This window comes from Pogona vitticeps, chromosome 13, assembly GCF_051106095.1.
Source record: "Pogona vitticeps strain Pit_001003342236 chromosome 13, PviZW2.1, whole genome shotgun sequence".
Lineage (NCBI taxonomy): Eukaryota > Metazoa > Chordata > Lepidosauria > Squamata > Agamidae > Pogona > Pogona vitticeps.
The window spans coordinates 15,829,940-15,845,203 of NC_135795.1; the positions used below are offsets into that span (position 1 = coordinate 15,829,940).

Below are 15,264 nucleotides of genomic sequence, written 5' to 3' on the forward strand. Positions count from 1 at the left end.
AGTATACAGAGGGAGACTCCCGATATGCCTGGACAAGCGTTACACACAAGGAGTTCAGCTGCTGAAGACAAAAGAAATCTACCGCCTACCACTCCCTCTGCTGAGTTGTTTAATTCACCTCTTTACTCCCCTCCGGAATTCAAATAGTTTCTGCCCCTCTGGAATGGAAAACACCCGGATCACGGTCCCCTGTTGGGATAAAGGAGATGAAACATAAATATGCCTTTGCTTGTTTTAAGATAAATGTCAGTAGTTCTTACAATTATGGAGAAAGCAAAACGGGCCAAAATCCAAAGAGTACCTCTTTAGGTTGTTTGAAAGCATTCAGCATAAGCATTGGGAATTTAATTTTTCTTTTCCTTCTTAGTGGATCAGTGACTCCTGTCCATATCAAACTTATTTTTAAGGAAGCTAAAAGAGAGAAACCCTTTCTTCTGTCTGCTTTGCCAGTACCCCAGCAGCAGGCTGGGCTACAACCGAGGCCAATGGGTGGGGTGACTAATGTTCTTTTTTCAGGATAAAGATGGATGAGCTCTTGCCTGAGGTCTGAACTGGGTGGGCTTCAGAGAGCTTTTAGGAATCAGGCCAAGGGCCCATTAACATGGAGCCAAAGGTGCACCTAGCCTGAGGTCCGTAGGCGGCTGTTCACCACTTTTAAAGCCATTACTTCATTTTTTAAAGAGAATTTCATAAAGTGCATAGCAGGCAGTGTGAAGCCATATTCTCTTTGGGCTGTTCTGTATCTACTTTATGTCACTTTCACTTGATGATCTGCTGTTACAAGAGGAGGAAAAAAACAGCACTGTCTATACATCAGGCATAAGGCTCCAACTCTATCATAACCGTCAGGAATACCTTCCTCCACACAGCCTTTTAAATTCTCCAAACATAGGAGGTGCCCCAAACCACTGATCCTCCGGGTTATCCTCGTTTACACTTTTTCCATCCCAGCAATTTCCTTTTTGACACAGGTGACCCCTTACAGGACACATCCTTCCACCAGGTATTTATGGAAGCTCGGCACTGACTGTGTCTTTTGGATATTCCCCACCAGAGCAGTAGTTTGCCATTTAACATTTACGGTAACGCTGAACAAACTCCTCTAGATGCTTCGGACTCAAGATGCCAAACGCAGGGCCTGCTTCCCCACAAGAAGGAATCTCCAGATCGGAACCTCACCTTTTCGGAGGCTGTGGCTAGTTTTGTGCCGCTGGCGTCGAATGCCAGCGCGGCCAGGGGGCTGTCGTGAGCAGGGATCATGTTGGCAGCTCTCTGCAAAAAAAGAGGGGGGGGGAGCAAAGAAAACAGGAAATGAGCACAGGGTGGTCTCAACCCTGAAGGGGGACGTCCCCTCCCTTTAGCAGGAAGGCATGGCCAGCAATCAAGAGCCTCACCAGATTGATGGTGTCAAAGACCTGCACTTCCCCAATGGTCGCGCTCCCTGGATAGGCTAAGTAGCAGTTGTCGTTGTTTATGGATAATGAACACAAACCTAGGAGAGGAGGGAAAAATGAGGCACTGTAACAGACAACCACCTAGAGGTATAGAGAAGAGAGAAATGGCAGAGTTACTTTTTTGGGGAGAGGGGACTACAACTCCCAGAATCCCCCAGCTAGCATGGCTTGCAGATGAATTATGGGAGCTATAGTCTGAGAGAGAGAGCCGGGGGGGGGGTATTTTCTGAAGCTCTGGCATGCAGTCAGCATGAAAGATGCAGCAGCAGGAGAAATGGACCAGCAGACCAGACCATTGCTGTGATCTCTGCTGAGAAAACAGCTCAGCTGTATTCTCATCCTCATTCCCCCCCTCACTTATTTCTGTTTAATGAGTGCCCAACATGGTACCCACCCCATCACCATAACATTCTCTGGCACATTTTCTTTCAGTTAATATGCCAGGATGAGAGGAATTGTCCTTTTCATTACTATCTCATGTGAGTAGCTCTGTGAATCTTTCTGGGCTGAAAGAACAGGTTAAAAATCGACTTATTCTCTATGTTATTCTTACTGCAGCCAGGTGATGGGCTTTTGTTTTGCAAAAGAATCCAGAATGGAGAGAAAGATACCAGAGGCCGAGATAAAACACCTGCCCTTACCTGCAGGGTTCGGTGGTGTCTCCCTGATTGTATGCAGCACCTTCATGTCCCGTATGTTGTGTATGTAAAGAGATTCTTCTAAGCATACTATCAATCTCTGGGGAAGAGATTTTTTTAAAATGAGGAAGAAGGCAAAACAAAGCTGAAGTCTTGCAGAAGCCTACTCATTGGCCTTGTGAAACCATTCAGGATTTTTCAAATGCCTGTTCCAACGTTACAAAAAGATGGACTTGCAACCTCACAGGCTTGATTACAATCAGTTTAATAGCCCATGGATAGCCTCTATTTCAACAGCTCAAGTGAGAGTCCATTAGCAGCATGGAGGCCCAGAAATAAATTGCCCTTTGCCATTTGTGAGAGCCAGTGACACAAAAACTGCCCACGCCATGACCTCTCCCTAGTTTGCAACTTCTTCCCAGGCTCTAAAACAGCTACCCACTAAAGACCTAGCCATAGAATCATGGAATAATTGAGTGGGAAGGGGACTGTTAAGGTCATGGAGTCCAACCCCTTGCTCAAGGCAGGAATCCAGATCAAAGCAGATCTGGCGGAGGGTTGTCCAATTTTCTGTGTTGGAGCACTCACCACCTCCCAAGGTCATTGGTTCCATTGTTGTACTGTTCTAACAGTTAAGAAGTTTTCCTGATATTCAGCATAAATCTGTCTTCCTGTAGTTGGAGCCCATCCTTACATGTCCTGCAGTCTGGGATGACAGACAACAGATCCTGCCTCTCCTCTGTAGGACTACCTTTCAAGTATTTGAAAAGTGCTATCCTATCTCCCCTCATTTTTCTTTTCTCAAGGCTAAACATGCCCAGTACCTCGCAGATGTGGAGACTAGACTTCTGTTCATGCATCCTAAAACTGCACTGGCCTTTTTTGCAGCCACATTGCACTGTTGGCTCAACTTCTGAAGCATCGCACTCACCTGCCGGTTGAGTTTGACAGCTAAGATTGTATTGGAATAGCTATAGTTGCAGATCTCCGTCCCCTTCTTGAAGTGACACACTTTCAGCTTGCGGGGGGCTTTAAGGCTCACAATGGCTACCAAGCTACTAGAAAAGAGCCTCTCCACGATGCAGACGTCTTCTGTGTCAGCTGCAGGTTTGGGATGGAAAGGAGATGAGGAATAGGATTCCGGTCGATATAAACAACAATTTTTATCTTCTGAACATATTACATTGTGCTCCCTGATCCACAATGCTGCTGCAAGACTTAGCATCCTTAATATTTACTGCAAGTAATAAATGTAACAAAAGATCACCTGTAAATATAAATTTATTTCATGGAACAACTGGCCTCTGTGTGAACCCTGGTTCTTTGATAGAGTAACCGGTGGGATGTAAGATATAAAAAGCTGAGAATCACTGTTCTAGAGAATTTTGGGGTTGTTTAGAAGCTTATACTTAATGGAAGGGCTTCTTGTAGTTGAGGTTTTTTTTAAAAGTACAACAGTTTTCCTGCAAAGAAAATTTCCTTCTCATTAGCAATTCACTATCGCTTGGGAGTGCCAAGAGCTTTCTGGACTGGGCATACAGCTCACCAAGAACCATGGAAAACCATTTGCTGGTACATGGCTAGACTTATAGCATATGCACTTGGGCATCAGGTTGGTGCTGGGTCTGTCATTCCAGGAACGGAATGAGAGGCCCTTGCATTGAAGGAAGCAAGCCACTGGGAGTGAGCCAGGAATGGAGGTGCTTGACTAAACTGCACCCTGTGGATCAATATATTGACACAGGCTTGGACAGCTAGCTGCAAATTGGCTTTAATATTACAGAGGGAAGCAGAAAGCTGCTAAGTGGGTGAAGAAAACAGAACAGGAGGCGGCTCAGGAAGGCTGGAGAGCTGTAGATGAAAATGAAAAAGCTAATGCCTGTGCCATTGAACAAACTGAAACCAGCTACTGAAGTTACCTGGCCAGAACCATTAGGATAAATGTAAGGGATCAAGTAGCAAACAGTTTGGTCTGCTAACCAAGATGATTGCCATGAAATTAGTACATTTAGGGATTTTACATCCACCTACCAGCCATATCAAGCAAGAATCATCATTCTTTCCTCAATGCCTTTGCCAACATCTTAAAACGTTGCTACAGGATATGAAGGTGACAAGTCACACATGGGGCTATAGTTCACTGTAACATATACGTGTGGTGTGTAGCAGGTGGGTCACCTCTAGAGCTTGGAAAAGTCATGGGATTACCACTCCCAAAACCCATTAGTAGGTACGGTCAATGGCCATGCTGATGGGAGTGTTTGAGGAATTCTATAATTCAAAAAAACAACAACAAACTTTTCCAAACTCTGCCTAGTTGCATCTTTGGGCCACATTACGACACCGTCCTTGTTATGCTGAAGAGGACTTGGGCTGTGTCAGACATTGTGTAAGCAATGGCAACAGACGCAGGACAGGGACCGAAGACGAACATGTGATGAGAGGTCATATAGGCCAAAAAGCACTTCAGAAGCCCTAGGAAATACAGCAGAGTCACACTGCTTCTGTTTCGATGCAACCCTGGCTGAGTCCCAGGAGAAGGAAACCTCCCGAGTCAACTGAGGCTGGCTGCGGTGGCTGAGTCTTCAGGAAACAAGCCATAGGGGCCTTCAGGCAGGGCAAGGGGTAGCTCTAACCCCAAGGATGCCAAGCAATTTGCACAGAGGGGGGAAGCTAAGGCACCCTATGTCCAAACTGACCAGCAGGCAGAGAAGACATGGGGGACAAGGGAGAAAGGGTGGCTGCCCAGTCCAGGCCTGTTAAGAATTAGGAAACGTGTGTGTGTGTGTGTGTGGTCCTGTTCTACCTGCTGCTGCCAGTGCACTCATCTCAAGCCTTCCTGTATGCATTTCAGATTGGGAGACCCACCCACCCCTTCATCTTGCCGGGAATACTATTGCAGTAGCTGCCCCAAAGGCCACCACCCAGGTCTCTGGGGCAGCTACTGCAAGAATATTCCAAAACAAACCCTTATCAGATGGCGGCAAAAGCCAGGGCATGCCGTTGGGACAGCATGATAAAAGAGGAGAGGGCAAGGGAGGGAGCAAAAGGGGAACACTTACTGCATTCGTAGATCTGCTCCAGCTTATCCACCGATGAAAGGGAGAAGAATTTGTAACCGGACCTACTGCCAACAGCTAAGGACCTAAAAAAAGGGAGACAGGAGGTCAGAATGGAACAAACCCCCCATTTTACATGGAATGCAACCACACCCCTGGCTCTCTGATAAAGGGCAAGTTCACCGCTCATCCTGGATATTTCAGTCTTTATCTACTGCAAAGCCCCAAAGGGATACACAAAGACAACAGATACAGATTCAACGCACTATTTTAAAAGTTAAAGAAACATATCTGGAAGTCAATATTCTTAAAACAAGCTGGCTATTCCGGTAACTTTTCCAAAGGAGCTTTTAAACCAGTTTCACATACATTAGCTGCCTACTGGGAGCTGGTCTCAAAAACTGATCCTTTGCTGCAGAGAAAGTCTTATCTTTTATATTCTGCCTAGCTTCTTGGAATACTGGGACACACAACTGGCCTTCTGTTGAACGTCTCAGATTCCAGAGAGATGCATACAAGAGAAGATCTTTCAGATACTCTGGCCTCAAGCCATCTGGGGCTTTATAAATGAAAACTAGTACCTTGAAGTGAACTAAGAAGCGAACCGGAAGGCCAGAACAATTGATTCAAGATTGCCTTTATGAGATCTCTTAAACACACTTGTCAGGTTGCAACCTGGCTGCCATATTTGGCACTACTTATAGCTTGCAGAGCTGGCTGGAGAGCTGAATGAGTTAGGTATCCGGCAGCTGAGCTAAAGGTTGGGGGTTTGATTCCCCCACTGTGCCTCTTGAAAGGAGAGCCAGCCTGTGAAGTCTTGGGCAAGCTGTACAATTCCAGGATGCCCCTAGAAGAAGGGAGTGGTAAACCACTTCTCTGCACTCCCTACTTTGAAAACCCTGAAAAGGGTTGCCATAAGTCAGAACTGACTTGACAGCACATCATAATCATTAAATCTTATTGATGGTACCTGCTATGAAGTAGCAGACAGAGTGCTGGACTAGGACTTAGGAGACTGGGGTTAAATTTCCCAGCTCTGCCATGGAAGTTTCCTTGGAACTAGTAAAACCACTCTTTAAATCCCTCACTTACCTTGAAACACCTACTACTGTCACTATCAATCAGTTTTGACTTGACGGCACAGAACAACGATACACTACAGTTTATGCACACTTTACAGGGGTAGCAGCACATAGAAGGTATGATTGCAGTCTAATTAGGAGGCAATTAAGGCAATAGTTACCATAGGCAAATCTGCCTTTTCTAAGAAGAGTAAGTGATGCACCCACTAGAATTGGGTAGAAAAACATTAGAACAGAACGACCTACACCTCGATAACCAGTGTATGCTCTGATCACATCCAGAAGATCCCATTTTGTTTGCTTATGTTTGACCTGGGCAAATTGTTTTTTAGGTGTGTGTTTGTGTGTGGAGCGGAGGGAATATTTCTTCCAAAGTTATTGCTAAGGCTGTCTTACTACATATCCTCAGGAGAGTTTTAGCTATTGATTGGACAAAACATCCCAGCATGAATACAAATCACTACGAATCACATTGATAATTCCCTTTCTCTTTAAGAGTACCACTGTACTGGAAAACTGAAACGCTTAGCTTTAACGGGCTCCAAAGGAAAGCCTTTTTATTTTCAAGCCAGTTGTTGTTTTGAGATTATCTGTGGGACGTACACTGGCTATTCAGAAATCAGCAGCGATTGTAACAAGGCTGTTAAATCAAATGACCAAACCTCACAGAAGACCTTGTGACAATGATCTTCATAGGGGAGGGGGGAAGCCCCAGGGTTTTGGATGATGATCCTGATTAATAATAATCCTGTCATTTGGCAGGCACAGAAGCGTAGGCAGAGGAACACTGGTATCCTTTGTGGCTGGTTAGGGAAACAATTTCATTTAACTTGATGTGCACATAGTTTTCCACAAAGCAGGGATCACAAAGTGTAGTTACGTGTCATTCTAGCACAGAAATCCAGTACATTCAACAATGCAAAAGTTATTTACGCAGTTTCAAAAAAGAGGAAAGCAGAAGGTGAAACTCAAAAGGTGCTGAGAACAAAATGGGGCAAAACCCAATATGTATAGGGTTAAAAGAGAAACAATTCAAGGAATACTGAAAAGAAAGGAATGAACCCAACTTCATGCTCCTATCCCATAATGGATGCTTTGGGCCTTCACTCGTAATTGGAAAGGCCATGTCCTCCCATACAAGCTTGCCAAGGGCTTCACACCGACTGTCTTCAGAGTTCTTAGGACTGGAGAAAGGGTCTCCTGGGCAGCTGTGCCCATAACTGGGAACCTCCTATTAGAGGAGGCTAAGCTGCCCCCTTTCTATGCTGCCCCTCCACCATCAGACAAAGACATTCTTGTACAGGCAGCACAGGGGTTTTAAATGGCTGTCCTGCTTTTCTTCCATTTTTTAATATAAACCATTACTATTACTTTAATCGGCTTTTTAAAAAAAGGTTTCTAACATAACCACAGTTGAACATTACAGATGGTTTCATTACAGCTAGTTTTGGCATTTATAACATATTGTGAGTTTACAGGTGCTTATGTTTAGACATGAATCACACACCATCCTGGACCCACACCGTACAAAATCCCAGGAGGGTCTAGGAGATAAAACAGGCCAGGAGACTCTTATCCTGCAATACTCAGAGACTGGCTCCACTGTGAAGTTCGATCTGGCAAACGTGCTGCAAGGAGAAATGGCCTCTTCCTGCATCTTGGTGATTGATATACACACACACACACAAACACACACCATACAGTATTATCCTTCCAAATGGCACCGGAGATCAATTACTATCATGCTGTGAGATAGGATCATTAATAATTAAGACTACACTTGTCAGAAGACAAAAAACACACACGGCAGTAGCAAAACACTTGCTTTGAGCATCTTCCTTGAGCTCAGGGTTGAGTCATCCACAGTACGTGCTCCTGCCCTGTTTAACCCCTCCATTCCCCACCCTACCCCCCGCCATCATCTATAATGACAATTGGGCTTTGCAAAGAAAGCTCTGCAAATATGCTCCCTAAAGTGGCCTTTTAGGACAAAGGCTGGCCACAGCAGAAACAACACCATTCTTTTCCTTTACTTTTTCCCACCAGATTTAGAAAATTTGGAACTCACGCTTTGTTCCAACAACATAGGGGCAGCGTCGCTGCCTCTGCGTTAGTAATGAGGGCGGGTTGTTCCCCAGTAAAGAGTGTTGGGTCCTCTATTGGTATACCCAATACAGAAAAAGTTACATCTCTCTCAATGGCTTCACTTCAGTTGAGTTCTCTTGCTTCAGACACTAGCACAGAAGAACAAACAGAAGACACACTTATGTGTCATGCCTGTGTCTGGTCCTGCTAACCTTTATTGCATATTTTGGAATGGATCAATCAAGCACCACTTCTGATAATGTCACAAAGGGAGGCAGCTCATTCAGAAAACAGTAAACAAAACATTACTGCAAACGGTCACTGTTTGTAGTGTATGATTATTTTAGTGGCTTATGCTTACTCTGCTTGCAATGGGTTCATCCAAAGGTGAACCCAAGACAGATTTGGATCTAACAGCAGATATCTGGCTAAAATGCAGTAGATTCACAAGGATTATGGCCTGTTTTTCACTGCCCGCGTCTTCAGAACTACAAAACCTTCCAACACCAGCTCTGTGGCCTGATTTCTTTTCCTTGCACTTCAGCGTCAGCCCTGCTTTAAATTCAAGAAGCAAGACCTCTGCAGCAGTTCAGTGTCATTCCATTCTCACTTTGCTAACTCGCACATACGCGCAGCTAGCAACACGGACAGATCTGGCAGAGAAGGCCACACATGTCAAGACATTACTGGGCAGCCCAGATCTGTCACGGCACTTCCCTACATGCCAGGGTGACGCAAACCACTTTTGAGGACCATTACTTGCTCAGAAGCAAAGAAATGGTATACTAGTATCGCTAAAAACTGCAGGAGATCAACAGTAGCTGGTGGACAAAGGCTTAACTGAAAGGAGGCACCTGCCACTACCAACCTTAACGCTGTTGAATCCTCAGTATCTAAGGCAGTGATTCCCAACTTTGGATCACCCACGTGTTCTTAGACTGCAATTCCCAGAAACCCTGGCCGATACAGCCGGTGGTCAAGGCTTCTGGGAAATGCACATGGGTTGCCCAAGGTTGGGAACTAATGATCTAAGAACTTCCAAAATTCCCAAGAATAGTTTGCAAGAAGCTGTTCTATCCAGGATATTCTGCAGCATGCTGGAGATTCCTTTAAAAAAATGATGGCGGGGAACTACGGAGAGGGGTGCCCCTGAAGCATGGATGAGCAACTCTGGACAGCCTGTTAGCCAATTTTGCCCCCCCACCCTACCCAGCGCCTGTCTTGGGCTACACCAAGCCTGGAAGTCCCCAAAAATGTTTCAAAACTTAGAATCATTTTTAAGAAGGTACACTTCCAATTTGGAGTCTATCTGAAGGGAAAGTGAGATGTGAAAATAATAAAGAAACAGAGGGGAAGTGGCAGTTAACTACAATCTTGTGACTGCTCCCATCATCCTGAGTAACTCTAAGCAGTGTGTGAGAGAGGTAAGTCTCCTCCTGGTATAGCCTGGGACACAAACGCTCATTCTGTCGTCAGTTGCAAATAAATCAGCCACACTAAAGGATCTGGAATTCTCACTCGATTTGATTTTAGATGAGCCACGAAACAAGCCCATGGATTTTACTTTTCATACCTTTAGGGCAGACTTGCCTCTCGTTCAATACAACACAGATGAGTACCTAATGCCCATATACCACTTATTCTGCATTCTTCACCATCAAAAGCACCTGTTTCTCCTCTAAAACAAGACACAGTAACAACAGTTTGTCCCCTACAGTTTTTTAACCAGCAAAGATCCCCACCCTCAAAAATTTAATTGCCTTCCAGTCACTGGTCTTCTCAGCTGGGACTCATGCAGCCCTCTGTGGGTGGGTGGGTGGAGCTAATAAATCATTTCAGGACCCACAGAAGTTGCCCAATTATTTCCTCCTTATCTCCCCTACCTGGAGATGCCAAGGAATGAAACCTGGAGCACATACACACACATACTCTGCCAGCAAGCTTAAGCATCTTAAAGATTTACAGATCTATGATGGCATTGCCTTTCATAGACAAAGATCTGGATGCTAAGATTCTTCCTCTGCTTTTAACATGTTTCCTCCACTGGAATATGCTTTGGGTGTCCATTTCACTGGAGAATGGGCAGAACACGAACAATCTGACACCATGACAGGCTTATACACATTTGCAGAAATGTAAGAAACCTGAGAGAGAGAGGATACCCCAAGCTGTTCTGAAGAATAAAGCTATGCACTGGCTACAAAGTAAAATGATCAGGCCAAATTCCCAGCAAGCGATCTAAAAAATAAATTGATAATAAATAAATAAAAGACAAAGCTTCTTTCACAGCTGTCTCGAGGAGGTCCGATCCATGACATCTTATTGAACAGGGTCTCCCCGCACCTTCCAACATTCTTTCAATTACACTCAGAGTGATAATAAAACAATCACAAGCTGCTATCAGTTGAGTTAGTCAAAAGTCACAGTCTCCCCATATCTTTGTTGGCACTGACATTTTGTTTTAGCGCAATCTAATACAGTTATCGCCTTACTATGGTTTTCGAGCTTCCTGTTCAGTCTATTTCACCACCGTTATGTACACAATTATCCCAAGAAAGCTATACTTCAGAAACCATGACACACATTCTCCTGCCCCAGGACCATTCAGCACGAGATGGGAGATAATAAGGTCTGGATGCATGTTTGGGACTTCGGTGCCCAATTACTCTGGATGAATTCTGTCATTTACGCGCCTTCCTGAAAGCTTCGTCCAGCTTGGGATTCATGTGCACTGCTTAATGGCTGTAGGTGGTGCATTAGAAAGCAAACCCAGAGATGAATGTCACTCTGAAGGGCTGCTTCCTCCCTTTATGGGTAAATAAAGCAAATTATTATGAGAATACCTCCGAGAGTTCTCCAGCATTCTATCATCCACTAAAACATGCAATACTGTTCTGAGAACGTCTTGCCACTGGACAATGTGCAGAGATAGGAGAGATGCAGGAAAGTAACCAGACGCAATGTCACACATAATGCACCGTTATAGTATACCCAGTGTTGAGAACTTTACACTCCACTGTGTAGCTTGTAATTTCCCTTTACTCCCCAGAAGTAATCCAGTTTCCCCTCTACTACTCATCTCTGCTGCCGTACTTACTTCTGAAGGATCTCCAATCCATCTATATTGCTTTCCTAAAGGCTGGAACATATGCCAAACCCACAGAGTTCCGATTCCAGGGAAATGCTGCTCTTCCCATACCAATGTTATAGGGTGCAAATTCAGCATCGCTGAACAAAGATGAGTTATTCCCTCACACCAATCATCCACACTGCTATATCCCACTGGTGACCTAGATTAAAAACAAAGTAGAAGGCTGCCTGTTTGTGACTCTCTCAGCAAACACAAGCCAGGGACAAGAATGCTGGCCATTTGTTTATTTGGGCACTGAGCAAAACTATTCTGGGTTTATTCACACTGAGGTCAAGAGGGCATGCAGGATATCACACCATGATACTCACACCATGATACTTTAGACATAGTCAGAGTAATGACTCAACTAGCCTAGAACTATCAATGCAGAAAAACATGCCTTTCCCAACTTTTGTCTACAAGCTCCATCTGAACTGGACTTACCAGGGAGTGAATCAAAGACCTCTAAACAAAACAAAACAAAGAAAAAAACCTATGGTCTCTTAATCAGTTATCATCTCCCCCACCTTCAAACCTTAACATTCCAAGGCAAAAATCCAAACCTTCTTTCCCTGGAAGTCACCCACCCACCATGTAGTCTGCAAATTAGACTAGACCAGTGGTTCTGAAACTTTCATTGCACAGATGTTTTTAAAGACTTCATTTCCCAGAATCCTTGCCATTGACTACTCTTTCTCTGGCTCCTGGGAGCAGATGTCCCAAACATCTGGAGGGATGTTCCCCCGAAGGAGCAAAAGGTGGCACATCTAGTGATACAATCCATGCCCAGCTCATTCATCCAGTCATCTTCAAAACTGGATGGACATTAGAACGTAGGCCCCTCCAGCTCCACGCTCTAGCCGAAACACCACACTGTCCTTCTGTCATTTCCTAGAGCAGACTCTTGAGGTGGGAACGGCTCTTGTTTTTTCTAAAGTACAACATATATGAGTAATGCAATATACCTACCCACTTTATTTATAGTTTTAGTTGCCTGTCACACTTTTCCTCCACACTTAACCACTCACGTGAGATTACACGTGCAAGACCACCCAAAGATCTTAGGCTTGAGTGGGGATTTATAACCTGGGTGTTCCCAGTCTTCATCCTAGACCAACAGTCTAACCATGATAGCAATGTAGGCTTGTTATTGTTGTTCGAAGCACAAGCCTTAACTGTCATGACTCTACCTCAAACCCCATTCCACCATCCAATCTCCCTTGAGGGATCTTTCTGTCCCTCCCAAACTACAGCAGGGTTAGAGTGTGGGACCAGAACAAAGGACATCCAGATACAAGTCCCCCACTGAACCATGGAATTTACCTTGTGATCTTTCACCAAGAATTCACCCTGACTCAACCTGATCTACCTCAAAGGGTTGTTGCTGTGAGTGCAGCGTAGCAAAGCGGCAATATGGACTATAAATATAATAAAAACAGTAAATACAGACACTCCTTTCTTTAAGCCCTCTGCTTCACACAGAGGGTCAAAGTCTGGGCTTTAACCTCCCAATCCTGAAGCCAGCATGGCCAAGGGCAAGGGCTTATGGGAATTGTAGTCCAAAATGGGAGGAAAACCAAAAGTTTCACACCCTCTGGCTTGAGTTGTCCACTGAAGTTCTGTCACTGAGGAAGCATGCCTGTGATTACCATCTGCAATGCAAAGCTTGACACCCAAGGTTCCCTCTAAGTTGTTTGCACTCACCCAGAGATCTGTCGGCGATGCACACGAGCCACCAGTTTGTTTACTTCCCGTTTTGAATGAAGCCCTGCCCACCCCCATGCACACAGAGCAAGGATCCCACATAGCGGGACATAAACTTTAGAGATATAAATGCTGTTCCCAACCATCTAACCCTGGCTTGCCCCAGAGCTTAAGACCCACTCTTTCTGATGGGATCTGTTGTCATTATGTAGTGTCAAATTGTTTCCGACTTGTGGCAACCCTAGTACAGTATTTGTAAGACATTCAAGGAGTAGTTCACCATTGCAAACTCCCTGTGTGTTTCCATGGCTGAGTCCAGACTTGAACCCAGAGCCCCTGTGTCCTAGTCTGGCCTCTATCCACCACTCAACGCTGTCTGCTCTAGCAGAGTTTTACCCTCAAGTAAGAGTTCTTTAAAAAAAAAAAACTACAACCGTCAGGGGTTTTGGTATCTGGCTGTGGAGCCAGAAGTAGGGAGTTCAATTCCCCCACTGGGAGAATTCCCCAGCTCCGCCCCCCCCCCCCCCCCGGGAGAAGAGCCAGCCTGGGTAGCCTTGGGTCAGCTTCATAATCCCCAGAGCACACCCACAAGGAAGGAAGGGCAAACCACTTCTGATTTCTCCATACCTGGAAAACTCTGGAAAGGGTCGCCATCAGTTGGAATTGACTTGATGGCACAAGAGGATGATGAACAGGGGCCCTGCTCAGCAGGTGGCATGGAACAAGCAACTGGTCCTTTGAGACTGGATGGTCATTGCAACTGACCCCCGAGAAAGCCCCAAAGATAATCCTGGCTTAATACCCATCCTCTCTCTCTCTCTCTCCCAATATCCCCTAGGCAGGTGGTGGGGGATACTGGGGGTTGTAGTCCAAGACCAGAGGGAGGGTGGGAGGGAGACAGGCGCCCCTCCCCCCCGGGGAAGCGGCCTAGCCACGCCCCCCCGTCCCTGGCTCTCCTCCTCCCTCCCCTCGCCCAGAGTTCGAATCCCGGCTCCCCCCCTCTGCCCCCTCCCCCGCCGACCGGCCTCTGGCCAAGCCCCCCTCGTACGTGTTGTCCTGGTTGAAGTTGGCGAAGAGCAGTTGGCCAGCGCCGGCCTCCCCGCTCTGGCTGGCCAGGTTCATGGCGCTCCCTCCGAGGGCGGCAGCGAGGAAGAGGAGGACGACGAGGAGGGCGAGGGAGGCCGACCGACCGACCGGCGGAACGGGAGGGGAGGGGAGGGGGGCAAGACGAAGGCTCAGCCTTGGTAGCTCCGGGTTCCGCTCGACTCCGGCCGCCGCCGCCTCCTCCTCCTCATCCCTCTCTTTTCTCCCCTCAGCGCCTTGTTGACGCTCCGGTAGCGGCCGGAGCCTGACTGCGCCTGCGCCCTCCCGCCCCCTTACCCAGAAGCCTCTTCGTCGACGCGCAGGCGGCTTGGGGGCCCTGTCGGCTGCCGTAGCGCCCCAGGACGAGGAGGAGGAGGAGGCGGGGGGAGAGCTTTACGCATGCGTCGCTTGGTGCTCCTGCTCGCTTGGCCCGTGGGAAAAGTGGGTGCTCTCTTAGCTTTTCAATCTGGTTGGCTTTTTTTTTCTTGGTCGTTTGGCTCAGTCCGAGTCGAAATAAAGGGAGGCAAGCAAAGACACGCCTCGCAAATCCGAAGTGTGATATTACTTGTGTATAACATAACAATGTAATCAAAGCAGACTCTGCCCAGAATATAAAGCAACTAAACTAAGCTGTACTGTATAAGATTGGAAATCATGGGCAGAGCTGGCTCATGGAATTGCCAAGGGCCAGATACGACTGAATGGATAATTTGTTGAGAGAGATGCATGCATACATGCCACCTGTTATTTTTATATGTGTACATGTGCTTATTTCTTCCCTTCTCAAGAGAATTCAAGGCGGCTTGCAATAATGTAAACAAACTTAAAAACAAATCATTGCAATGTATTAAAAAGGAATTAAACAGATTTCAAAGAAGTACTACATGCCTGACAAAGTGGTCCTGATCCACAAAAGCTCAGGTATGATTTTTCCCCCAGCGGTCTATAAAGTTGTTTACTCTTGCGTTTGTATTTTGCATTGACCACACCGCTCCCTTTTATTTCAAAGAGTTTCAACTGTTCTAAAAA

At 46.0% G+C, this 15,264-nt stretch overlaps 1 protein-coding gene across 3 annotated transcripts in view; it reads right to left on the minus strand.

The window, feature by feature from the left end:
• WIPI2 (WD repeat domain, phosphoinositide interacting 2) overlaps nt 1-14,528 on the minus strand; it is a 42,782-nt gene extending 28,254 nt beyond the window's left edge. For 2 of the 3 annotated variants that reach the window (XM_078381266.1, XM_072982911.2), the window contains exons 1-7: nt 14,201-14,421; nt 5,155-5,237; nt 3,024-3,193; nt 2,096-2,192; nt 1,395-1,492; nt 1,180-1,272; nt 119-189 (exon numbers count right to left, since the gene is read on the minus strand). In XM_078381266.1, coding sequence (XP_078237392.1) covers nt 119-189; nt 1,180-1,272; nt 1,395-1,492; nt 2,096-2,192; nt 3,024-3,193; nt 5,155-5,237; nt 14,201-14,274 — 686 coding nt within the window. In that variant the 5' untranslated portion in view covers nt 14,275-14,421. Of the gene's footprint in view, nt 1-118; nt 190-1,179; nt 1,273-1,394; nt 1,493-2,095; nt 2,193-3,023; nt 3,194-5,154; nt 5,238-14,200 lie in introns of all 3 variants that reach the window. The other variant, XM_072982910.2, reaches the window with a different exon arrangement.
• Nucleotides 14,529-15,264: the final 736 nt, after the last annotated feature.